We start from the raw sequence: 25182 nt of genomic DNA, 5'->3' as shown, positions 1-25182 counted from the left end.
GCAGTACTCCAGCTGCGGCCTCACTAAGGCCGAGTACAGGGGGAGAATGACGTCCTGGGATTTGCTTGAGAAGCATCTATGGATGCAAGCCAGCGTTTTGCGCAAGCATGCGGGGAAACGATGCTTTTGGCAAGAAGGAAATCTGGGCTGGAGGCTGGGAGTGGTTTTTCTACCTGTGAGGGGTGGTGGAGGCTGCCCAGAAGTGGGGAATCTCCATCCTTGGAAAACAGTCCCACTTTAGCAAGGGGTGGGACTGGATGTGACCTCCTGAGGTCCCTTCCCACCCTCCTTTTCTAGGATTCAAGAGCAGGCTGAACCGATGCTCCTCTAAGAGGTTTTAGTAGGGGATGATCCTGCCTGGTCTAGACTTGGCAAGGGTTGGTCTAGCCCAAATTTCACGAAAAGGGGTTTTCCTCCCAGATCCATCCAGCCAAGGCTTTTGGCCTGCTCCTACAGTGTAATCACAGGTCACACCCCCCTGGTACCCCTAGGCGGGCTGGGCTGGCCCAGTCCTCAACAGCTGGTCCCCTCCTGCCCCACTCAGGGGAGACCCAGAGCTCCCGCCCCGGGCCTCGGCGCCCCGGCCCGGGATCTCCCCGCACCAGGCAGCCCCGGCCGCGCTGGACCGCTTCCCACCTCCCCATTGTGACGCAGCCCAGCTTGGAACGTTCGAACACGCCCTCCTTGTGACTCGACGCCGGGGGGCGGGACCGTGCCCATTGTGACGTGTACGGCGGGGCGGGGCTTCCCGGCAGAAAGCTACTCGTTCATTCATAAGCAGCGGCGCGGCGGATCCCGGCGCCGTCTTATGTTTTTGCCGTAGGCGCCGCAGTCATACGGGAGCAAGGGGAGCCGGCGAGGGCTGCAGGTAAGCGCCAGGCCCCCCCGGGGCTGGGGCAATCCGGATTGGGTTCGGAGCGGGGCTCCTGGCAGATCTGGGACCCAGGGATGGAGGGAGGTGATGGCATCGGGGTGCGGGGACCTGGTCCTTGGCTGAGGCACAGCCACGTCCTGCCTCGTGTCCGCGTCGTGGGGCCGCGGTGTGGCACCGCAGCCGGGGCCAGGCCGGGTATCTCCCCGCGGGGCAGGCTGTGATCTTGGGGGTCTGGTGGGGGCTGCCCTGGGGGACATGGATGGGCTCCAGGCTGCGGGGAGCACCCAAAGGCGCCCAGTCACTGCTCACCGGCTTGGGAGAGCTGCCAAGAGGGGCCTTTGGCAGGAGGGCTGTTGGCACAGGTGGGCAATGCCCGAGGCTGGGGATCCTGGGTGCTTGGGTGTGCGGGGCTCAGCCCGGAGGAGGGAGGGAGCCCCTGCAGAGCAGACGGGCCGGAGGGCAGGGACGGAGCTGCTTGAAGCCAAAGGTCATTTGCCAAGGGCAGGGGCTTGTAGCACCCTTTGAGCGCAGCTGGGCCAGAGGGAGGAGAGCATGTGTCCGGGAGCAAGGACATCTCCTACCTGGAGCAAAGAGCATGGAAACCTGTCACGCGCGAGTCACAACAGCCTTCAAGCCATTATTCGAGACCTGTCTGCCTCCCCTCTGTGACCTGGGCAAGGCCGGCAGGACTGGGCCGCCTGTACCCTCCCTGGTCTAGGCGCTGTGCAACGGGAGATCCGGTCCCGCTAGACTGGGTGGCTGTAGCTGTGGCTCCAGCTGTCACACCAGCCAGTGGGAGGACCTCTTGGTCTTGGTGCCCTATTTCGTGGGTGCTGTGTTAAGCGAGCGTGATCCTCCAGAGATGTCCACAGAGGGGATATCCTGTAACCTCGGGGAGCTAGCTCCTAAAGTTTCCTGCCGTGTCCATCCTTGGCATGTCTGGTGGGGTGGGTGATTGAAGACTGTGCCCTGTGTGTGTTCGAATGCAGCCAGCATTGGGGTGTGAAGTGGTGCTGAGCACAGAGGTTCAGATGTTGTCCGCACATCAGTGGGCACGACTCTGCTGAAGACCTTGGAGCTCAGTCCCTCCTCTCCTGCAATCCTGAACTTGATCCTGGCTGTTTTGGGCATCTGACTGGGGTCAGCAGGTAGATAGATGGCCGAGCTGGGCGTAGTTTGATCTTAGCCAGGAGCAGCAGTTCAGGGCATCATTTGCAACCCTGGTCTAGGTTTCTAGCGTGGCTCTTGGGTTGCTGGGGGAGGGGTTGAAAAGAGAAAGAGAGAGCCCATGCTGATATGAAAACCAGAATAATTAGAAACACTGAATAACCCAGCAGGGATCATGATAATGATCTAATTTTCCCACTCACTTAGCATGGAGTGTTTGTTAGGCCCATTGTGCAGCTGGGAAAGAAGAGGCACAGGGAGGCGAAGTGAGTTGCCCAGGGTCACGCAGTAGGTATCTAGCAAAGCTGGGAGTGGAACCCAGGCATCCCGAGTCCAGGGAAGTGCTCTACCCACTCCCCCATGGTGCTTGACTGGGATGCCTGCACTTGTCACCCTGGGTCCGAGTGTGCTGAGTGGCTGGTGATTATACAGCGCTTATTGTGCCCGTGTAACCATTCCCATTGCATGGGGAAACTCCGGCAGAGCTCTCCTTGAGGGAGAGGAAACTGAGGCAGGACCCAAGCCCAGTGAGTCAATGGCAGGGCTGTGATTAGGACCCACTGGTGCTTGGCCCCTGTGTTGGGCCCTGATGACTGAGAGCGCGTGGGCTGGGACCTCACCATTCCCTGAACTCGGGGGCAGCTGCATGGCACCAGCTGCCCTACCACATCTCCACTTGTTGGCTGTCCTTAGCTCTTCTGCCTTGCCCATGGGCTAGTGGAAGAGCTGTGGGCTCAGCCTGTGCTGCACAAGGGCAAGGATGCTGAGAGTCTAGTCCCCTTCCTCAGGGGAGCTGGGTAAGGGCTTGGACCAGGTGCTGGGGGCAGCACTCCTAGCAGAAGGGAGCAGCCACTGGCTGCTTCCCATTGCCCTGCTGGCTGACGTGGGTTGGCTGTAGGGGTGGCAGAAGGGCCACTTCCTGATGATAGACCCCATGGGTCCTGTGCTGTCTGCCCTCCTCCATCCCATCTGCTGGGGCTGCAGTGTCTCCCATCCAGCTCTTCTCCTCACCCACCACTGCTCCTCACTCCTCTCCCACCATCCCTTCTGCATTGGCATTGTGGGAAGTGGGGCCAAGACACATTCTTGGCTACCCAGGGCTTCCAGCTGCCTCTTCGGTGCTTGAAAGGAGCTGGGGCAGTGGGTGCCCCAAGCAGCTACCTCAGACCTGGACCACAGCGTGTGGCCCAGATGTGGTCACTGCTGCCAAAAAATCCAGTGCTGAAGGATCTCTCACCTTCCTGGGAGTGATCCCTGGTGTAGGTACAGGGCAGCTGCCTCTGGCTGCAGCTCCAGAGGCGCAAGTCGGAGACCCACTGCAGACTCCTGCCAAATCCCCGCACCAACCTGGCTGGGACCTTGGGCTGGGCAGTCTAAGGCAGTTAGATGTGAGCCATGTCTCTCCCTTGTGTGCTCCAGCTGTCCAGGTAGCCCAAGCAGGCTTGGATTCTGTGATAGGGACAGGCTGTAGAAATGCAGGGGAAGAAGGATCATGGGGCTGGGGTGGCGGTAAGTCCTTCCTGGCAGTACGGGGTCTCTGGTGCATGGCTGTGCTCTTCTGGTTGCATTTGGGGTGGGGGAGTGGGGACCCTCCCTGCAGTCACCTGTCCTGCAGGTTCTTGCTAGGAGCGTGGAGAAGGGCTGTGCATCTCCCACCCCAGCCTCGTGGGTGGGGGAGAAGGGGCCCAGTAGCTAGAGGGTCGTGGCACTGTCGTTGTTCCCTTGCTGTGTGGCAGGAGGTCTGGAGGTGACCCCCATCCCCTTTGGCTGAAATCCCAGAGGGGGTGGGCGTGGGGGTGGGGGAATCTGCATTGCAGCACCAGCTGTCTGCTGCCTGTTCCCTACACTGCCGTCTTCCCCGATCCCACCCAGGGCTCTGAGAGATCTCCTGAGAGGAGGCCCATGGCCGGCAGCTGGTGGAAGAGGGGTGCCTGAGGCCCGCATGTATTTCTCTAGCCGTCAGGTCCAGCTCAGGACCTGCACCGGGCACTTCCTGACCCATCCTGGGGGGCTAGGGACTGATGTCTGTATGCCCCAGGGGACCAGGCCACCTGGCTGCTGAGCTTCAGACCAGCAAAGAGGTTGGGTACCAGGGGCCTCTGTGTCTCCATGACGTGGCCCAAACTGTGGCCAGACCACATGGCAGGTGGGGAGGGGTCACAGTCGGGAGCTGTTTTAAGCCTGCTCTGGAGCCCAGGCTGTGTCCAGAGCCAGCAGGAGCCCAGCTGGGGGGGGACAGGGGACAGGAAGGGATGTCACCGGAGTTGCTTTGTGCCAGATTTGCAGCAGTGATGCTTTGCCTTGTGCCAGTGAGCCCTGCCCCTTCCCAGAGTCTGGCAGGTGGATTGGCCCAGCCCCAAAATGCTCCCCCTTCCCCTGCCCAGCTCCTGCTGCTCCAATTATACCCTGGTTTGCAGTTTACTTAGTCGTGGAAATTGCGTTGCCTCCGAGCGGACGTGTGTGGGTCTGTTTTGTCTGTCTCTTTATTCTTGGCACCTGCAAGTTCTGTTGGCTTCGCAGTTTTGTCCCCCCCATCCTTCCTCCCCCTCGGAAATGCAGCCCGGAGCTGCAGTGGGGAGGGCTGGGATCCCTGGCGGATCCGCTGGATCAGCTCTGGGCTGGGCTGCGTGCTGGGAGGGGCCGAGCACCTGCAGCCAGCAGGCATGATGAATGTGCAGCACCTTTGTGATTCAAGCCCGTCCTTGCCTCCAGCTTCTGCATCCCTGCAACAGCCATGTCCTTGCCTGCCCGTGTGATGTGGCACTTGGCTGCGATGGGAGATCCCTTTAGTAGGGATATTGTTGCCCCAGAGACGGCCCTAGGGCAGACCGTGCCTCCGACTATGCCAGGGTCCCTCTGCTCTCCATGCTTTGCTTCTGTGTCTCATCCTGGGTGAGACGACTGGAAAGGCAAGCCTCTGGAGGATCCTACTCCCGCCCCTGCCCACCGTCTCTGGAGGGCCTGCTCTTAGCTGGAGCAACTCAGTGCAGCTGTGTTGCTCATGCCAGCGTTAGATCCTGCTTCAGGCAGGGGGTTGCACTAGATGACCTCTGGGGTCCCTTTCCGCCCCACTTCTCCAAGATTTCTCTAGGATTAATCCCACCCAGCAAGGAGCTCAGTGCACTCGGGGCAGCCAGATGTGGCAAGGTGCTGTTTGTGCTGGACTCTGAAATGACCTCCTGGGACAATGGGGTGGTGGTGGAGGGTGAAGGACCCCTGGGCACGTGACCTGTGTCTTGTGGCTGGATGCCATCTTTGCTTAGGGTCCGTATAGGCGTCTGCCCATGTGCTCCAGGGAGCCTGGGGCAGCTGGGCAGCTTGTGGGCTGGGGCACGGTGAAAGCCTGGCAGAGCCGGTGCCCCTGTGCCACGTGCTCCATTCAATCTGGTCTCTGGGCTGAGGAGCTCCAGGTGGGGGGGCTTCCTGCAGCACCTCGGCACTCTCCTCCATCCTCTCGGAGAAAGAGGCGGCTCCTGATTTGATGCCAGTGGTGCTGAGAGAGCAGGATGCGGCTCTGGACGGAGGTGAAACCAAGCATCTCCATCCCTAGTGGGTGGCCCTCCCCCACCCCCAGCTCCCCAAGGCCGGAGGAGGAAGCGGAGGGAGACCTACCATTGAAGGGGTCGGAGCCTTTGTTCTGGGGCTGCGTCATGTCTCGGCAGGGTGCGGGGCCAGACGCTTCCCGGGGAGGGGGCGCCGCGGCCTGTAATTACCCCGGCAGCTGCTCAGCACCGGTCTGGGACAGAGCTCCTCGCAGAGGTGAGGCCGCTACGGCCTCACCTCCTCCCCTCACCTGGAGGAGTTGCCCAAGCCTAGCAAGCGGCTTGTCCCATGATTTTTGGCCCCGGTGTTTCATGGGAGGGCATCGGGCCAATGCCATCTCTGCCCAGGCTTGATGTTCAGCTCCTGGGTCCCTGAGAGAACGTCTGAGCATCAGCCATATTGATCTATGCCGTGCTTGGCGCTGCACGGGCCAGGGATGAGAAGGGTCCATGCACCAGGGCTGGGCACGGGGTTGCCTTTTGCATTGACACCTCTCCTTGTCGTGCACTGGTAACCCCATGGCCTCAATCCGGGGGACCCTGCATGGCACCAACCAGTTTGGGCTCCAGTCCCCGACTCCCCAGACCAGGCCTCACTAGCCAGCTGGAAGACAGGCCTCCATGTGCTGCCTGCCCAGGTCCCAGAGCATGGGCATGAATAACCAGAGCCGCTGGCTTCCCCCAGCTGGCAGTGCCCACTGCCAAGGATGATGTGGGTGGTTGGCTCTGGTGTAGGGAGGAACGGGGCTCCTGCCCACTTGCACTTTCACTTCTCCATCTGTTTTCCATGGTAGCTGTTCTGCTGTGGTATCTAAGCACCCAGCACCCTTGGCTGCATTTGAGTCGCTGATTGTGTGTGTCCTGGCCCCCCTGCATCTTGTGATGCCGCCTCATAGGAGATCACCGTAGCTGACTCTAACGTACTGCTGTTTCATCTGCAAGACAGGCCTTTGGGAGGAGGGCGGGAGTCTCGTGGCTGCTGCGTGGCTTATGTTGTATCTGGTGTGCTCCTAAAAATACCCCCCCAAAAATACAAAACCTCTCTGCTGCACCTGGCACCCCACATCCTGATCCACGATCCCCATTTTCAGCTCCTTTTGGGTTGCCCGCGGGCACCCTCTCCTGCGCCTCTCGCACCACAGGGCTGTGACGGGACGGCTAACGCAGCATCATCCATCCCCGCGCCTCCAGGCACGAGTCGGAGCCTCTTGCTTTAGATGAAAAGGCTCAGGAAAGCTCTTGCTTTCATCCGTCCGGCTTTGCTTTGCTGCTAGACGTTCCGGTCTCGTCCGTCCTGTTTCCTGCAAAGACTTTCCAGGGGGGAAGGGGCTTGTGACACGAGTCCCACGGAAGTGAATCAAACAGGAAAACCTCTTCCTCTTCCAATTACACCGGCACACGCAGAGGCGGGCTCTAGCAGCACAAGCTGCCGCCCAGGGCTTCCCAACAGCTAGAAAAACTTACTTAGAAAAAATTGGGGGGGCTTTTCTAGGCATCACCAGGAGGTCCCTTCCCAAAAGCTTGAGCTGCTCTTCAAGGACCTAGCAAGAACCACACTGAAAAACAAAACTCCCCTGCTTCTTGGCGGTAACCACCGGGGCATTAAACCAGGCTGGGATAAGTCTTCTGTGGTTCTCCGAGTGTCGTTCGTCCCCAGCACCAACACGAGCCTTGTCAGGTTTTCCCCATGGTTTTCAAGCCAGCAAGGTGTTGCAGAGAGAGCTCAGCTGTGACCCAAAACCAGCTCCGCTCCCCATAGCCCAGCCCTCCCAGCTTCTGGCACGTTGACAGCCTGGCTAGATCTCCCATGTCCTCGGGCCATAAGGAACAATAGGCACTTGGGTTGCTTAAAATAAGCTTATTTTGCCCAAAATAGAACTGGAAAAAAAACCCAGCCCCACTCCAGTATCCCCAGCGGCTCTTCTGGAGAGATGGCTCTGTGCGCGTGGCTCTGTTTACGGCCCAGCTGCTCTTCTCGCCCTTGCAACAAAGGCCTTATAGAGGAACGGGGCTGCACAAGAGACTGAAGACAATGACCAGCAATTACAAGAGTGCAATGGGCCTGGCAGGCAGCCACGGCGTGGCACCATTGTGCCCTAGCTGCCCATGGAAATTTCCAAGTCAGGAGCCTCGGTGCTTACGGACCAGGGGGCTTTCTGTGCCTGGCGAACTCCTGGTTTCTGCCGGCCTGTGGCTGAGAAGGGAAGGATGAGGGCTCCGGCGAGTCGCTGCCGAGCTGTCCAGTTTTTCGTGAGAGGTTGCCCTGAGTTCAGCCCTTCCATCCAGCATGGCTGAGCACCATGTCACCGTGACCAGGGAGCCCGTCCTGGGTCTTTTTTTGCTGCAGATATCTGGAGGCATCCTGGTTTTCTCCCATAGCCTGTCTGCTCTAATCAGGAGTGAAATGTCTTGGGGAGCATACCACGTGCTGGGCAGGCTTCCCCAAGGAGCAGTGTGGTTCAGGGCAGAGGACTCTAGGCTTGAATGTATGGCCTGCCACTGCCCTCCTGGTGACCTTGGTCATGTCACTCCCCTGCTCCTCTTCCCGTTCCAACCCTGTGCCTGGTCTGTGCCAGCTGCAAATTCATTGCGACTTTCCCTTAGGGCTGCACACAGAGCCTGGCACAGTGGGACTGAGCTCCGCCTGGGCTCCTGGCTACGGCTGCGATTCCCACGCTGCTTCGTTCAGGGCTGTTTACAGCCATCTGCGCGCCGATCCGGCTACAGCCCAGCCTGGCCTCTGCAGCTCCTCAGAGCCCGGTCTCCGGGAGTTCATATCCAGGCGGCTCTGTCCTCACTTCTTGTTTGCTGTCTTGCTTCAGCACCGTCCGTAATGCAAAGCCCCGTGCGTTTCTGCTTCTGCAGGGGTTTCATTCGCCCCTGCCAGGTGAGAGGCTGGTATTAGCCATCAGCACCTGCATGGGGCCAAAGTTGGGATGCAACCGGGCACTGGCCTTGTGTGCACGTCGCTGCCTCTGCCTGGGTGCAATGTGCCCCACAAAAGGCCCAGTCTGTGCTGAGGGCACCACGGCAGCTCTGGGAGCCTCCTCACGGGTTGGCAGATATGTGGCACTGAAGCCTTCCTCCCAAGCGGGCATGCAGTGTAGACAGGGCACAGAGGAGCCTCTGCTGTGAGCCGCCCAGCACTTGCACAGAGACCCGTATGTCCCAGGGCCTATATCTGCATGAGGATGGCTGTAATATCTCTGCTGATCTGAGGGGGAAACTGAGGCAAAGCCCACAGAAAAAGCTGGGACGAGCCTGGGTTGGATTGAGCCCGTGTCTCTTCTGTGCTTATGCAGAGATGCACTGCCCACACCCGCCTCCTTGCCCCATGTAAAGTCTCCTTTAAATGGGATTGACCCCACCACTCCCTGCCCTCCTTCCCCATCTGAAGCAGCATTGAGGATGTAGGCAGTCAGCTCCGACGTGGCCACTAGCAGTACGTCCTTGGCCAAAGCCATAGCCTGCATTGCCAGGGCCTAGGAAGCTGGCGGGGTGGGAGAGCAATGAGTGAAGGATACAGAGGTCTTGGATGGGGTGTGGGACAGAGTCTCCTAAATCCCCCCGAGACGGCGGCTGTGTTTGACTCTGCCTTGCCGTGACCTTTGTAGGCAGCCCCGAGGGAGGAGGCTGTCTCGGCAGAACGGGCTTGCCCTGGTGTCGAGCATCACGGCAGCAGTAGCTCGGTGGGTGGGATGGGGGCATAGGCAGGTGTCTGAAGTATAGTCCCCAGAAGTCCAGCCTTTGCTCCCCACTGGACTTCCTGTGAGAGCCTGGAGAAGTCTCTGCAGTCTCCTGCCTCAGTTTCCCCACCTGCAAAATGCTCCCAGGAGTGCAGTGGGGAAAGCCGAGATCCTGCAGTTGGTGCTGAGGCAGGCTGGCTCCCGGGATGCTCAGCATGAAAGTCAAAAGGCCTCGGGAGAGGCCGTGTGGACCAGAGGGATGGGGGGAGGTGTGGGGTGCTCCTAGGGGAGAGATGTGCAGGCAGGAGGGGCCCCGGTGAACACATGGGCGAGCATGAGCTTCCGCCCTTGCTGGCAGCGGGAACAGGCGTGCTCTGCCGCTGCTATTGCTTCTTCCCCCTTGGAAACCGTCTTGACGTGAAGCATTAGTGCTAATTAGCTCTTCAGAGCCACGCTCTCCTCCTGACGCATGTGCACGTGTCTTTTCCCTTGGGGCACAGGCTCACAGCACCGGGAGGCGTCTTTGAAAGCCCTGCCAGGCGCAGAGGCAGCCGGGGCCGGCAGCAGGCCTGGCGTTGGGCTGCAGGTGTCTATGGGCCAGGCCCAAGACGCATCCAAAGAAGCATGTCTTGACTTGGCTCGAGGCACGCGGCGCGTCCTCCCAGGAAACGGGCTGGATTGTGTCAAGCGTGTGGGGGCTGTTTAGTGGCCTAATTAAAGGCAAAACGTTCAGGCCGCTGCTGCCGCCGTTCATCGCGGGAGATGCGTATCGATTTCCTTCTGGAGCAGGAAATCCCTCGTTGGCTTCGCTGCATCCATCAAAACATTCGGCCTCTTCAGCAACAGAGCGGGGATGGATTGCAGGGCAGCTTTCCAGCCCCAGGGCACCAGGACAAGGAGACTGGGGTGGGAGGGGGAAGGACAAGAGGATGGAGGGGGTCTCTGCATAGAGGAATGGGTAGGGACTAGCATCTCTCTCGTGCCGGGGTGGATCAGGAGCACCTGGCTGACACGAAAGGCATTGTGCCCTCCACAGGGAAGCCATGTGAGGGCGTCACTTAGCCCTGCAAAGGGCCTGGCTGTCCCCCAGTGCCTCAAAATGCCCACTGTGTTGTAGCCAAATTTCTAAGAGGTGATTGCAGCGGCAGTGCCCCAACTCCCTTCTGTCCAGACACACAGGCACCCTCTTGGCTGAGGCCATGGCTGCTTTCAATCAGGGTCCATGGTGGAGGGGATTGGAGCCAGGGTTGTGCCCTTGTGCAAGGAACTGCCCGCATTGGGAAACAAGTGCAGCCATGCACGCTGAGCTTCTCCCACCCCATGGGAGATGCCCCCCACGTGGGTTCAGCCTGCAGGGAAGATGCTCCCCTCGGTGCTCCCACAGGGCCGATCCCCCTTGAGATGCCAGTCGCACATCTTTTCCCCCTTTCCTCGAGATGCATCCTGCAGCTGCCCCCAGGGCTCCAGCTCCCTGAGGTCATCCTGACCCAGTGGGAAGGCTTCACCTTGGACCCTGATTGATGGCTCGGATCCCAGCAGACTGTCCATGACCTTGACCTGTGCCTCGCCAGGCACCGGATAGGCCCAGGATAGGGGAGGGTGGCAGTGAAGCTGGCAGTGGCTGGACCTAATGGCTTGATTTGTGCGCAGTGAAAGCTCGGTGGAGGGTGGCATGGGGCTGGGGGCGTTGGTTGGCAGCTCTTGTGACCTGAAGCTTCTTTGCTAGCGGGGCAGGAAGCCGGAGCTGCCTGTGGCTTGGACGGAGACCCCAGGGGTTTCTTAGCCATGGTGATGCCCTTGGCCAGTCCTTATCTGCCCGTCCTGCAGTAGCTGGATTTCCCCTGGCATCCAACTGGATTTCGTGGTTGGGAGGGAGGGGGGGGTGTTTAGCCCGTACGGTGAGAGGGTTAAATAAACAAGGACCCTGTCTGCTTGTCGGGGCCAACTCGGCCTGCTTCTCTAGCACCGCTTCTTGGAGGAGCTCTGGTGCCTTCCAAGCACTGGCTCATCCCTCCCCAGCCCTGTTCTTCCCGGATGGAGAAACTGAGGGTACACGGCAGAGACCCGCTATGGCCTCTCTTGTCTGAGCATCTCTCAAGCACTAGCAAATTCACGTGCCCCTTGGTTGCAGTGGGGTGGAAATGGCACCTCCCCCCATTTTACAGGTGGAAATGGAGAGGCAAGAGGCTCGAAGCCACCTCCCCGTGCGCTGCAGCTGAGCCCGTTGGCCCCACGGCTGGTCTTCCCCTCGATGTTGGCCACCACGGGCTCGTGGCTCCGCAGATACGGCCACTTGCGGGGCCACCGCAGCCCTGGGTGCTCCTGAACGGTTGCTGTCGGAGAAGAGCGTCTGTTCCCTGCATCTCATTAAAGCTCCCCAGGCCCCTGCAAGGGATTAGCCTGTTTCCAGGCCAGCTCAAGGGAAGTGGGTCCTAATTAGCCCCTGCCACACTGTTGGCTCTGAAGGTTTTAAGCCTTCCCCCACCCTCCCAGCTCCCCAGAACAAGCCAGCGCTGATGCTAATCCTGCCTCGAGCCAAACAGCCTCTTGTCGCGGGCCTCCTACTTGGCGACTCGCTGCATGACAGATCCGGGTCAGGCATGGATGAGCTGCTCCCCTCCTCTCCCTGCCCAGCTGCCGCAGTGCGTGCAAGTCCCCTGAGCAGCCAGCGCCCAGCGGGACTCGAGCCACCTCTTTGCTGCTCATGGGTGGCAGGTCCTGCCACCCAAGCCCAGCCCGTAGCAAGTCGGGTCTCTTCGGTCTCCGCCGGATGGGCCACGAGCAGCTGGGATCCCACAGGCAGGAGGGGATAGGGCAAGGGCTGCTTTACAGTCTTCCCCCATTCCCAGCTCCAAGGGACTGGGGTGCTTTTCCCTGCATGTTAATCCCAAGCTGGTGCTGCTTATACAGGCCCATGGTGGTGCCCCAAGGATCTTGCAAGAGAAACCGCACACCACCCTATGTGGGAGTGGGGCAGCGGGGCCCTGGGCTGCGACATGGAGGCCTGGATTTCATAATCATTTCTGGAGGGAAATGGTGGGGGATGATTCCTGCCCCCCTTCCCTGCCTTTTTCCCTTTAGACTAGTGTCTCTTACTGGGGTGCCGCATCCCCCTGGGGTGCCTAGAGATTCTTTCAGGGGTGCTGCAGGGTGCCACGCAGCGCCAGTCCGGATAGGGGTGCAAACACAGTTCGCCAGACAACCCCAGAGATTGCAAATAGGAATCAAAACCATCCTGCCGTTGCAACAGAAAAACTGCGCTCCTATTTTTCTGTAGTCAAAAGCGCTGCAGCCAGAGACGTCCTTCGAACAGCAAGCCACAGCCTTGGAGCAGCAGCTGCAGAAACCAAGGGAGACCCCAGTGCTGCACACCCACGCCCACCGGGCCGTGGGTCCATCCCTCCTGCAGGACCAGTCTTCCCATCCGCTTCTTACGGCCTCGTCTTCAGGGCTCTGCTTTCGGGCTGGGACTTCCTAATGTCCTTGGTGCTTTTTGGTTCGACCCCATGCTTGTGAGACGCTGCGGGCGAGACACCCCCCCCCCCATGGGGGGGATGTCCTGGCTCTCCGCTGCACTGTCCTTCCCTGTGCCATCCTAGGTGCCCAGCCTCCTTCCACTCTTATCCTTCACATTGCATCTGAGCAAAGAAAATCCTCCCTTTTAGAGCCATCCCCTTGCTATCTGATGGGAACACCGTTCCCATGCCAGAGCGTCTCTCCTTGCTCCATCCTGTGCCACGAGTGCTGTCCGATCGGCCCTTTCTCTCTTGCTTCCACCACCAGACACCGCTTTGGTTCCCACCCCCCTCTGTTCACAAGCACTTGTGTGTCCGCAGCAAGTGGCTTCCCCCCAGAGCAGCTCTCGGCAAGGATCTCGAACAACGTCTAGTACATAAGTACTTTCCCTGAGCCATGCGCGTGCCTTTCTGGGATCATCTGGGATTGCAGGGACTTTTTCAGCAAAGCAGCTTCTGAACTGGCTGGAGCATGCGGCACTTCCACGCGCTGCTCGTGGCTGGGATGGGAGGTGACAAGAGCAGGAGAAACAGGCCGGGCACCTGCTCTCTTTCTAGATGTGCAGGTTACCCATGCAAATCCATGCATATTGGCCCCCCTGAAAGCAGGACTGGCTGCTGGGGGATCACTGACATCTGCGGGAATAATTCATGTGCAAATAGTACTGACTTCTCTGGGACACGCAGGCCTGTGATCTTGGAGCAGACCCTTTTTTTTCCCCCCCTCAATGCCTTTTAATATTTAAATAGCAAATATCCAGCGTGCAAATCTCTCCAGCCGGGTGTGTTCCTAGCACCCACACACTCCAGCCCCAAAGGCAGCTTGCAAACAGCCTGTGCTTTCCAGTTCATACGGCCTCTCTTCTCTGCTCTCGGCACTGACGTGGCTGTTGCAGACATTGTTTCTCACCGCGGCAATCATCCTCTGCAGCGAGAGGCACAATGAATGCCTGGCAGGTGTTCCCCCGCATTGCCGTTTGGGAAAACGTTCCCCGGGCTGACAGCTGAAACCCTGTGACAGCTCCGCACGCCGCAGCGAACTGCAGCTCGTGCCCTCTGCAAAAGGCAGGGTGGTATTCACTGCAGCATCGGGTTGGCACATTGGGTAAGGGCACAACGTGAGCTTTGGAGCTGCTGGCCTGATGGTCTTTCCCGTCCATCCAGATTTGGCTGCTTGGACCGTCTGTCTGCATTTAACTTGGATCAGTGGCATCTTTTTAGTTCTGCCCCACAGTTTGATCCTAGGTCCCTTTGGCCTTGCAGCAGTATCTTTATCTGGCCGCACGCCCCTTCTGATGCCAGCTGCAGCTGTGGGCACTGCGCTTGGAGATCCTGGTGGTGAGCCAGCGAATGTTTCGGTCCTCCAAGTTTTCCTTCCAGGTGGCTAGGTTAATGAGCCTCGCCTGCTTTGGGCATGATAGGGGTTGGGGTGCCAGGCACCTGCCCCCTGCCTCCGTCCTGAAACAATGCGCTGCATCTCAGCAGGGCTCTAATCCGATTCCTGCTTTGGGGAGTGTCTCCTCCATCCATCGATGCTCTTCCAGCCGTGCACCCTGCCCCAGGCCCTTGCCCAAAGATAATTTACAGCAAACTCCCCAAGCTTTGGGGCTTTGACTGCTGCATGGGGCTGGGAGGGAACCCCACTCCCCACCTGTCCTGCTACACATGTCGGGGGGGTTTAAGTCTCTCTGAGGCACTGGATGTTGGCTACAGCTGAGTCTAGGGATGGTGACTGGGTCGTGCCAATGCCTCTGCTGGGACTTAAACCCAAAGGGTACTGGCTAGAGGGTCTTGCCCCTCCACTTGAGGCTAGACCAGTGCCACATTTTGGGATCAGGAAGGAAGTTCCCCCCCATGCTTGGATGCGGGGGTGGCATCTGCCTTCCTCGGTAGCAGGGGCACAGCCTTTGTCTAGGATCTCTTGAGGGTACATTACCAACCTCTTACAGCTGCAGGATGTTGGCTACCGTGGTCTCCCTGTTTTACCGGTGGCAGGCTCGGGTGCTGTGCCAGGGTTGACAGCAGTTTTACGAAGAGTTTAGATGATGATGGATTTGTCTGGGACGGTTTGCATGGGGATGATCCTGCCTCGGGCAGAGGTTGGACTAGATGTGACCTCTGGAGGTCCCTTCCAGCCCGACCTCTCTGTGATTAATTTAATTTATTTATTTTTTTCCTAAGTCTTCAGCCCCTGGGCAGGCACGGGTGTTTCTGTTTCTCCCCCCACAACACGTGGCTCTTACAGCATTGGCACCGGCTCAAGTGCGTCACCACTTTGAGTGGCATTGATCTGACTCTCCGTGCAGGCCCCAGGCAATCGGCGGCCCTAACTGCGCTATAGGATGCAGCTCTGTAGGACCGAACTCCACAAGAAGCAGCCAAAAAGCACCTGCCTGGCAAGTTTATTCTCTATAAAAGCCTTGCTGGAGTTGAAAAGCAGTCATGTAAAATCCTGCCCCTCATAGCTAGCAACCATCCCACGTGGGTGCCCGGTCTGTCCCCTTACACCACTGGCCCCAGCTTCCCACGGTGGCCTGGAGCCAGCTCCTTGACTAAGAGGTTTTCAGTGGCCGCGCGGAGGCTCGTCCCCGCATGACAAAGACCGCGTTGTGCGATGGGGAACAACACCGGAGAGCCGCTGGGGCGGGGGGGACCTCCCCCATCTCACGTGTGGGGAACAAAGGGCCTGTTTGTGCCTGGTCTCTGGGGGCTGCGCCCACTGCCCGTGCTGGGCTGTAGCTAGGAAAACCTCCGGGCTGGATCAGCCTGCGGGCACGTGCCCAGCAACTGCGCTGCGGGTGTCTGCTTCCGTGCAGTGCCCGAGGAGCATGGGCTTCCTCAGCTGTGGCCGCGGGGAGACCAGTGCACGACTGGTGAGGAACTGGGAACATGCAGGACCCTCCACTGCATCCCGAGTGCAGAGGGTGCCTCCTCTATTCCACCCCCCGCAGCTGCTCCGGGCACAGCCCGGGCCTGGGCGGGAGAATCGCCCATCTGAAGCAAAGCTGGCGGGTTTTGTGCCTTCCGGCGCTTCGGTGGTCTCATTGCATTCTCAGCTGCATTGGAGAAGCTGGAGCAGCTCCCCAGCCGCACTGTGCAGGGTGCTGCATGCACCCAAAGGAGTGGGCCCCAAGAGAGCTGTGGTGCACGTGGCTATGAGCCATGGGACCCGAGTCATGAAAATGGAGGAAATCCCCCCGCTCCCTTTCATCGGTCTGGACTTCTGCAATCTGGCTTTTCCCAGGAAGGTGCAGCCCACGGGAGCCTGTGCTGATTGCCGGCTGTGCCTGTGCCTGTCTGCTCGGAAGAAGTAATTACGAGGCATCAACTGCTCAGCCAAAAGGTGAATCGTCTCGGGCTACTTCCTCTTGCCTGTTACAACCTGCAGTGACGTGGCGGGGAGCTGCTCCTAGTTCTGCCACTGATCAACTGGGAGTCCTTAGCCAAGTCACTTCGCCTGTGCCCGCCCCTGCTTCTTGCCTTGTCTTCTATCTAAAACAGCTCTTCAGAGCCAAGGGAGCCTCCCTCAGTGCGTATGGGTGGGCTTGCCGGGAGCCTGTAGGTGTTACAGCCCCAGACAAGAGAACCGCTGCCTCCACGTGCACATTTGCTCCCGGCCCCTGCAGCAGTGCCCCAGGTCTGCGGAGAGCTGGTGGCAGGCAGGCCCAGGCGTCCTGCCTCTCGGGACTCTCCTCTGATTGCAAGACGTCAGGGATTTTTCTGCTGGACACTTATCCCTTCTCCCGCTGGATAACCCGTTTGCTTCAATGGCATGTCGCGGTGTGATACGACGGCCGCTCCTTCCCCCAGAGCTGGCCGCACGGTCGTGGTGAATTCCTTCGCTATAACCTATGAGTCGTAATGACACGGCAGGCCTGTGCCAACGCTGGAAATCTATGGAAGTCAGGAATTGTGTTCCCCTGACGTGTGAGGCTTGTGCCTTCCTCTGTAGCCACGAGCATGGACAGCTTCCTAGCATCTGCTGAGCACGTGTTAACCAGGTACTTGCCTGGCATTGCAGTGGCAGGCCTTGGCTGTGTCCCCTCGACCCTGCTCTTATTGACAGCCTATTTGTAGGGTGTCTTGGGGGTCCCATGCCTTGTACCCATGCATGAGAGGTTGAAGTGGGATTTGGAGGCTTCCTTGCACAAAATGATTGCCTCCAAGCACAGAGGGTTGGACTCTAGGCTAGGAAGCCCCTTCCCCCTCTTCCTAGTTGGATGCTGTCAGACAGAAGATGGGTCTGAAACAGTAATTTTATTACGAGAAGGTGGAGGGGATGTTATCTGACTGGTTCCCAGGTCCTGGGAGAAAATAACCTCGTTCCTGTTAGCCTTGTGTATGTAATAATATATCCTGCCTTGCATGGGGTTGGATTAGATGACCTCCTGAGTTGGATGAGATGACCTTGGAAGTTGCAGCCCGGCTTCCCTATGCTTTTATAATGTGCATATGTATATATGAAAGACTATTTTTATATATGCATATACATGTGTATGTGTGTACACACACACAAACATTTTATCTCCCTCTCTCTTTCCCCTCGAATGGTTGTAAATTAATTACATTCGAGCCAATGCGGCGAATACAAGGGGTGACCTGCAGCACGAATCATGCCCGACTTCCCTCTAGAGTGGGGAGGATGGATGGCTAAAACAAAATTAGTCACTGGATTTCAAACCAGGCAGACTTCACAGAAGGGGAGAAGTGCTTTTGCAGAGGGCCTAGAAATGGTCAGCTCAGCTCTTCGGGGTGCGGGGGGAGTTTTTGTTAGCTCTCCATTGCTAGACATTAGCAGGCTCTTCTGCACACAGTAGCACCTGCCTTTATTGACAGCCTCTGCAGTTCTTCTCAATCTTTGGCTCTGCTTTGGTTGAAACAGGGGCTTCCCATGAGGAACGAGCTTTAGCTACAGCAAGGACAAGTATCCACGCAGGGCTGGGCAGCATCCCTAATTCAGCCAGGCCATGTTGGTGACAAGCCCCAGGTCCCTGGGCGCACATGCAGCCTTCTGAAAGGCACCAAGCACTTTGCCATCTGTAATCCTTCCCTTGCCCCAGGAAGGGGGCATTTGCCTCATTCCTCAGAGGGGGAAACTGAGGTACAAGAGAAGCCAACCAGTCTTGGCACAGGTTCATTGAAGCCATAACTTCTCCTGCCCGTGGCCCAGGGCTGGAGGTTTGGTGGGCTGGGTGTGCAACGGGGCCTCCTTCTAGCACCTGTGACCTTGCAAGCAGCTCACTTGGCCAAGGCACTTCCCCAACACAGCCCGTCCTAGCAAAGCCACGGCATCCAAGGTAGATGGGGTGGAGGGGCTACCAAAACCGGGTGCACTCGCATCCTGCCTGCTCTCGGGGTCAGGCCCAAAGAATAAAAGGGAGACCTTCCTTAGGCCTTGCCTTTGCTGTCAAAACAAAAAAGCAAGAGACCGAACGGGCAGTAGGCATCTCACTGTGAAATGGTGGCGTGCTATGGGTAGCTCATATGGCAGGGCAGCCAGGCAAGGTTTGGCACGTGATCTCTGGCTCCCAGCTGAATGCTGGAGCCCTCATGGGGAAAATCGACTTGTACTTTTGTTGCCCTGGGGGGTTTTGTGGATCGCTACGTACCTGGCACCTTGCAGCTGGCAGTGAAAGCATGATCACAGGTGTACGTGAATGAGAACTGACAACCAGCTTTATTGTGGAGCAGTAGGCAACCTCTACAGAGCCTTGGTCTATCTCTCACTAACTAGAACTAGCTCAACTCCCAGCCTGCAGGTCAGATCTGGCCCGTGGGGCTCTCCACAGGTACATGGGGAGCCCCACAAGCCATAGCCCTGAGCACTAGATCTGGCACGCAAGGCAATGTGAGGGCTCGATTGCAGCATGTGGGGTGGCGCAAGGTCCCAGGGTCTTGGCACTGGGACTTAATTGGGGCAGCGCAGCACCTAGGGCCTGATGCACATGGGTGGGGGTAGTGCAGGGTCCAATCCAGCCTGTGGGCCGTCCCGTGCCATTCATCTGCCTCACGGACCTGAAACACTGAGCAGCACTAAATTTAACTGTGGAGCCGTCTCCTAATGACCATCTTCCACAGTCTCCTTTTGTTAGAGAACATCTTTAAATTGCAGCTTCTCTCGTTACAGGAGGCACAACGGCGTGCCTGAATAAGACCACTTGGGGAAGGAGCACGATGTGTGTGTCTTCCAGCCTTGCGGGAGTGTTTTGTGAGGTGCCGGTCCCCGGTTCTCTGGGATGAGAAGAGCTGCGGGACTCCCATATTAAGGCTGGGTTTACAATTAGCCTTGCCAGCTCTTGGGAGAGGGGAGCGCCGGGGCTGGCGGCGGGGTCTCCCGCAGCCCTGTCTGCATGGGGTTCACCTGCTTAGGGCACAATGATGTAGTGCTGTGCTCGAAACTGCCTTCTCCTGCCTGCTCGCTGGTGGGCTTTGCGGCTCCCCTCTGGGAGGATCGCTGGGTGCTGTAGGTCACGTGTGTTCGCGGGCACCGTGTTGCATGTGGGGAGCGTGGATACACAGAACGGCAGTGGGGCACTTGCTAACCGAGCAGGCCTGCGCCTGGGGTATACACGGAGCCGGATCTGCCGGCCTCGGGGATTGGAAGAAGTTTCCCCTGCAGAGCCCTCAAAGGGGATGGGGACTCTTGCTCTCTTTCTCTGCCCCATGCATCCTCCTTAGGACGGTTTGTTCCAACCTGGAGCCGCCCAACCCTGAGAGTCCCAAAATGATGCCATTTGCTCAAATGATGAGATGTTTTCCATAATATCTTGGGGCTCTTCTTCAACTTGCCTCTCCCCAGCCACAAAAGCCAATTCCTTCCCTAGCCCTGAGGACTCTTCATCACTTGATTCCAGGAGCTGGCACTTGAAGAAACCCCAGCTCGCCTTCGACTTGCGATCAAGCGCTGTCCAGGGGGGTCATCTGGGGTTGCTGGTTGTAGAGGCTCGGCAGAGGTGGCCTACTGCTCCACAGTAAAGCTCGTTGTGGCGGCAGCATCCTGCTTCTCCCTTGGCTTGGATACCAAGCCTCTTGACCCTGCTCCCTGGAGATGGTGCCAGGTGCTGTGTCTGCCTGTAAAGCAAAAGGTTGCAAGTCAAGCGGCCGGAGCGGAGGGCAGGACTGTTACTGCTCTGAGAGACGGTGCGATTGCTGTCCTGGGGGAGGACTTTGGAGGTGAAATGAGGGGAATGGCTAGACTCAAATGGGTTTTACAAGCCCCTGGAAGCAGGGGGCAGCCAGAGGCAATTTGGGAACGATACACAGCAACATCTGTCCAAACCCTGGCTGCCTCCTCTAGAGATCCCGGAGAGTCCTTTAGAGGCTTCATGCTTGCAAGAAGAGCAGGACCCCAGCAACCTCGTACATCCTGAGCTGCATTTGGGATGCCGGCAGGTCAAAAAACTTCTGTGCAAGCTGAGCAGCGGCACTTGGAGCCCAAGGGTCTGCTTTGGAGTACAGCTGTGCTTTCCACCTCTTGGCGGCTGCTGGGGGGGGTACCTGGGCAGGTGTCTTGGCTTTGCTGTGGCTAGTACCTGCACGCTGGAGGCAGAGGCACGTTTCCATGCACCAAGCACCCTCCACGCTCCCAATGCACGCCTGGGCCCTGCGAGCTGTGCCGTCTGATGTTTAGTGTCTCTAATGGCCAAATCCTGCTTTCGAACGCTGGCTGCTTCTTAGCAGGCACCACATGGGCAGGACCGTGGCCTGTTGCCGGCTCTGTGACTCTTGTATTTAGGCTCTTGGATAATTCTCCTTCCAATGAGCCAAGCGACGGAGCGGCTGAGCGCCTTGCGAAGCGGGGAGCACAATCTCGGTGGTGGCTCTTTGTGCAGAACAGCTCTGAAGCAATATGGGGACTGAGCCCTTCTCTCCTGCTCCTATCCTCGAACCAAAGAAGGGCCCAAACCTTGTGTCTCAGCTCTCCCAACTGCACAGTTGGTCTCGTAAAATAAATGGACTCCAAACCCCTTACTTTTTTTTTTTCTCTCATTTTAATGAGATTTTTCTTAATAATTAAACTGTTTGTTCCATCATTTTATTAAGTTCAACTAATTTAATGTAATGTAATTAAATCAGGGAGAGCTCTTGCAGCCTTGCTAAAATGTTTTTGTGGTCCCGCTCCCCTGCCATTTTTGGTCTAGACTTCTCTCCTTGGACCACTTTGCTTTGACTCGATGCCCTTCCAAATATACCACCCTCCACACACACCCTTTTGTCCTCTGCAGCCTGCAATACTCAGATGCCTGGCTTATTTTTAGGTCTCCATTTAGGAGAGGTGGCTGCTACACACTCCCCAGTTGAATGCATTTGCCTTTCCCAGCCAAAACGGCCGCGTCCTTGTGCTCATCCGCTTTGGAAGCGAGCGTGCCACGGGTCTCTTGGGACTGCGTTGCGGTTGAGGCAAAAGAGCAAACGGGTTCACGAGAAGCCTTCGAGACGAGCCTGTGAACTTGAACAGCCTCTGGCCCATCCCTCTCCCCGAAGGACGGACGAGGGGAAATAAAGGAAATCTATCAAAATATCGATCGCCTCCCATCTCGCGGTGCACTTGGCCTGCCTTGGGCTCGGCTGTGTGCGCTGGCAGGTAATCGGGTTGGCTTTCGATTCAATTAGATCTGCCATTACTGCTTGGCATTCAGGCTGGAGAAGCAAGAAAAAGCTGGCTGCTTTGGGAGTCCGACCCAGGCTGGGTCACATCCATCCTTTTTGAGGCCGATTGTTCCAGGGGTGGCTTGCCCTGGGCTGATAGCTTGCAGATTCATTCAGCCCCTCGTTGCAGGTCCTTGCTCCCCAGCTTCGGCAGAAAGGCTTCAAAATGCCCCAATTGAAAGTCCCTAGAGCCCAGACCCCGCTCCCGCCTTGCGGTTCAATCCCACTGAGCTTGTCCAGAAGGCAGGGCAGAGCCGCCCCTTATAGACAGGCTGAATTCAGAGATGCTTGTGAAAGCTCCTGCCTCTCTGAATTAGTCTATAAGGTGCTACACAGCCTTTCCTGCTGGACTTCAGACTGACCCGGCTACCTGCCTCTTGTCTCTGGTCCTCAACCTTTTTGGACTCGAGCCCCCCACCCCTTCCCCTAACTCGTGTGAATTGAGTAGCACCCAGTTGCAAAACGAATGTACGTATTACAGCAGCGAAGGGAACTGGAGTAAAATTGTTGGCCTTGGCACCAGGCATCCTTGGCATTTAGCTGATCCTACGTGGCTTCCCCTGTCCCGACAGGGTCTGATTTGGATTCCTGCTTCCTTTGCTGCATCAGCCCTGTGACTTCCCTTTTGCATTTCTTCCTGTCATTTAACGAAGCACGGCTGTTTTTCCGTCCGTTCGGTTTTGGGAGACGCAGGTCTCGCCCCAGCTCAGGGGTGCTGGCCTGCGGGGAACCGCGTGAACACACACTACTTGGAAATTAGGGAGTGGTTTGGTCGTGGGCTTGAATGACTGTAATCAGCATCTCTCCAACACCCTCGCTTCCTGTGTTTGTGTTGTGGGTCTCCGGGCTGCTGGCTGGGGATGTCACTTTGCAGGGGTGGCGCGTAGCTCTCCCGTGGAGAGTCGTGACCTTGCTCACACTAATTAGTGTCCAGCGTGCCCACTTTCCGGTGTGAAATCATAGCTTCTCCATGGGAAGAGCCACGGAGAAAGCAAACCCAGGACGTCGCCAGCTCCAATCAGCTGTGGGAGTGACAAGCCTAGGGGCAGAGAGGGACCCTGGAGTCCCAGGTCTCGGCCCTCGACCAGGCAAGGATGAACACCCTTCCTGGACCCTTGGCCACGAGGAGTCGGTGCTAGCGCTGAGAACACCCCCCCGCTGCACCCAAGTCCCGGGTCCGCAATCAGTCTGGCATGCGTCTAGCTGCCTGTTCATTGCCTGCCCATCTTGCCTCAGTTTCCCTTTGCACCAGCCTGGTTTTTGCCATTACCAGCTATCGATGTCCAAGCTCCTTGCCATCCCAAGGCAGCAAAAAGCCAATTGCGTTGTCCAGTGATGCTATCCGAACAGGCCGGGTGTAATCTGGACTCCTAGTACCTGATCTCCTGCCTAGCCGCATCCCCTATGCCCAGTGCCCTCCAGCTGCTCTTTGCTTCCTCTTGCTTTAAACTCCTTGCTGCTTGCCTGCTAAGCAGTAAGGATCAGATGGGCGAAGGTTTCTTGGGGTGGTAGCAGATGCTGAGGGATGCTCTGAAGCCAGAGGTGAAAAGCCAAGTGGCTGCATACGCATCCTGGACAGGGTTTTCATTGCTGGGAGGCAGCGCAATGGCTCGGGGGGGATATTTGTAGGTGAAGCGAGAGGAATGGCTCGACTGGGGTGTTTGTAGGAGACACTGGAAGAGCGGCACTCAGTCCCGAGGCTACAGCTCTGCTCAGAGCTCTGACGCCATCTCAAAGATATAGTAAAATCCATGGGGGGAACCTGGGCTGCATGGAGCAGGAGGACACAACCCCCCGGACTCGAGTGGAGCTGGGAGGTAACGCTGTAGTTTCTCTCCCGCTGCACTGCGCAGAGATGCTGCCAGCTCCTGTTCTCTGCTTTGCTGCTGGCCCCGATCCCAGGGTCCCCACAGGGCTCCGGAGAGCTCCGCAAAGCAAGTGCAGTCATCCGGGGACGTGCTTCTGGCAACCAAATAATGCCTCCGATTGCGGCACGGGAGGGGCGGCTTCACCAGCCGTCGCATCCATCACTTTCAAATGAACACAGCTCGCCGGGCATTTCATTGCAGGCTCTGCAGAGACAATTAATGCCTAAAATGCATCGTTCCTCGCTGCCGTTCCAAGGCCAGGCTCCCGGGAGCTGTATTCAGCTCCCTGCGCAGAGCGAGAGGCTTGGAGCATTGCGGAGATTAGAAACGACGGCACCGCCTCTGCTGCAGGGAGACGTGGCTGAGGACTTTGGGGAGCATCTTTCTTGCACCAAAGACAGCCAGGCGTGTTTGTCAAAGGGAGCAGCTCGTACACGCATGCTACCCGTGCATGTGCTACACGTGTGCAACACGCTGCATGCATGCACCACACAACACTTGCTACATGGCGCACCTCACATGCTACACACATGCAGCATGGCACACATCACACGTGCTGCATACACATGTACCGTGCAACACAGCACACACCATATGCAGGACATGCTCCACACACACACACACACACGGAGGCTGGGCATTTTGTTGGGGTTAGGGGGGTGGTTCTTGTATTTGAGGCCCTCATTACATACAGGAGCTGTTTTTGCAAGTGGCACCTACCTACCAAGGCTGGTGGCCACGTTTGCTGCTGACTTTCACCCCTCTCCCCTGCCCCCCTCCCTGCAAAAGGACCGTGCGTGGCAAGAGGAAGCCCGTGAACCGGCTCCGCCAGCCTCCGGTTGTTAGATTCCAGGTTCCCGAGATGTCCTGCCGGTTGCTTTGTAATTTGCAGGGATAAACAGGACAGCAGGGCTGAGTGGGCTCGTAATGAGAGGGTGCCAAGCTGCTTGGGCACCGTTCGCTGACTTTCCAGTGACCTTTTGTGTTCCTCTTCCCAGCAGGTTTGTCTCCAGCTTTTTGCAAGCATCTACCTGCAGGATGAAGAGGAGCCTGGTTTCCTGGATGCTCGTTGCTGTGAGTACCTGCTCTCTGCCAGGGTGGCTCACCCTGGCCACCGGCAGCCCCTGATGCCGAGTCACAGAGTGGCATGAAGAAGGCAGAGGGCAAAGCCGTGGCATCGAGAGGAATGGGCAAGGGGGATTGCAGCAGGGGCCGGCAGGTGCAGGGGGCTCCCGGGTGGGCTGTGAGGACGCTCAGGGGCAGGACGGAGAGCCGGGGGTCCTGGCCACAAGCACCTCCTTTGGCTTTGCTGGAGGATCTCTTCGAGATGTCAAATGTGGCCTGGCTATGAATGATGCCTGTTGCCTTATTAACAAAGCTCGCCTTTTTCCAAAGCGCCGGCTTGTTGCTTGGCGCTAGAGGGAACGAGAACAAGTTTACAATCGTGGGGAAGAAAAAAAATCCTGTCCCCTCTGCATTGCTCAGCTTGCAGGCTCTTGGGAAATGAGATTTTCACCACTGACTCACTCGCTGAGGCATTACCGGGTATAAGCAAGGGGCTGGTCTGTGCCCAGGTATCTGTTGCAAAGCCAGCAGTACAGTTCTTCTGAGGGCAATCGGTGCAGTTCCCTAAGGGGTCAATTATGTGTGAAGCAATTAAGACTATGTAAAAGGTCCCATCTGAGGTTCTGGATGCTGAGGCAATGCTTTTATGAATAGTTATTAAATTTGTTTAATTTTAAATAAAAAACCATTAATCCCCAGCTCTGGTCGAGGCTTTTACATCCACATTTCATCTGGGCTTTCCAAAGGAAGCCAGCAGCACTATCCCCATGCTACAGGTGGGTAAACTGAGGCACGAAGAAGCTTCAGCTGGGGGAA

The 25182-nt window shown here is 57.7% G+C and overlaps 1 protein-coding gene across 1 annotated transcript in view; it reads left to right on the top strand.

Annotated features, from left to right (window-relative positions):
• The first annotated feature begins 745 nt into the window (after positions 1-745).
• RELT (RELT TNF receptor) overlaps positions 746-25182 on the top strand; it is a 49568-nt gene continuing 25131 nt past the window's right edge. The window contains exons 1-2 of the mRNA XM_014603492.3: positions 746-868; positions 24303-24375. Coding sequence (XP_014458978.2) covers positions 24340-24375 — 36 coding nt within the window. The 5' untranslated portion in view covers positions 746-868; positions 24303-24339. The remainder of the gene's footprint in view (positions 869-24302; positions 24376-25182) is intronic.

This window comes from Alligator mississippiensis, chromosome 1 (assembly GCF_030867095.1).
Source record: "Alligator mississippiensis isolate rAllMis1 chromosome 1, rAllMis1, whole genome shotgun sequence".
NCBI lineage: Eukaryota > Metazoa > Chordata > Crocodylia > Alligatoridae > Alligator > Alligator mississippiensis.
Note: the sequence above shows the minus strand (reverse complement) of the source record. Positions and strands in the feature narration are given on the sequence as shown.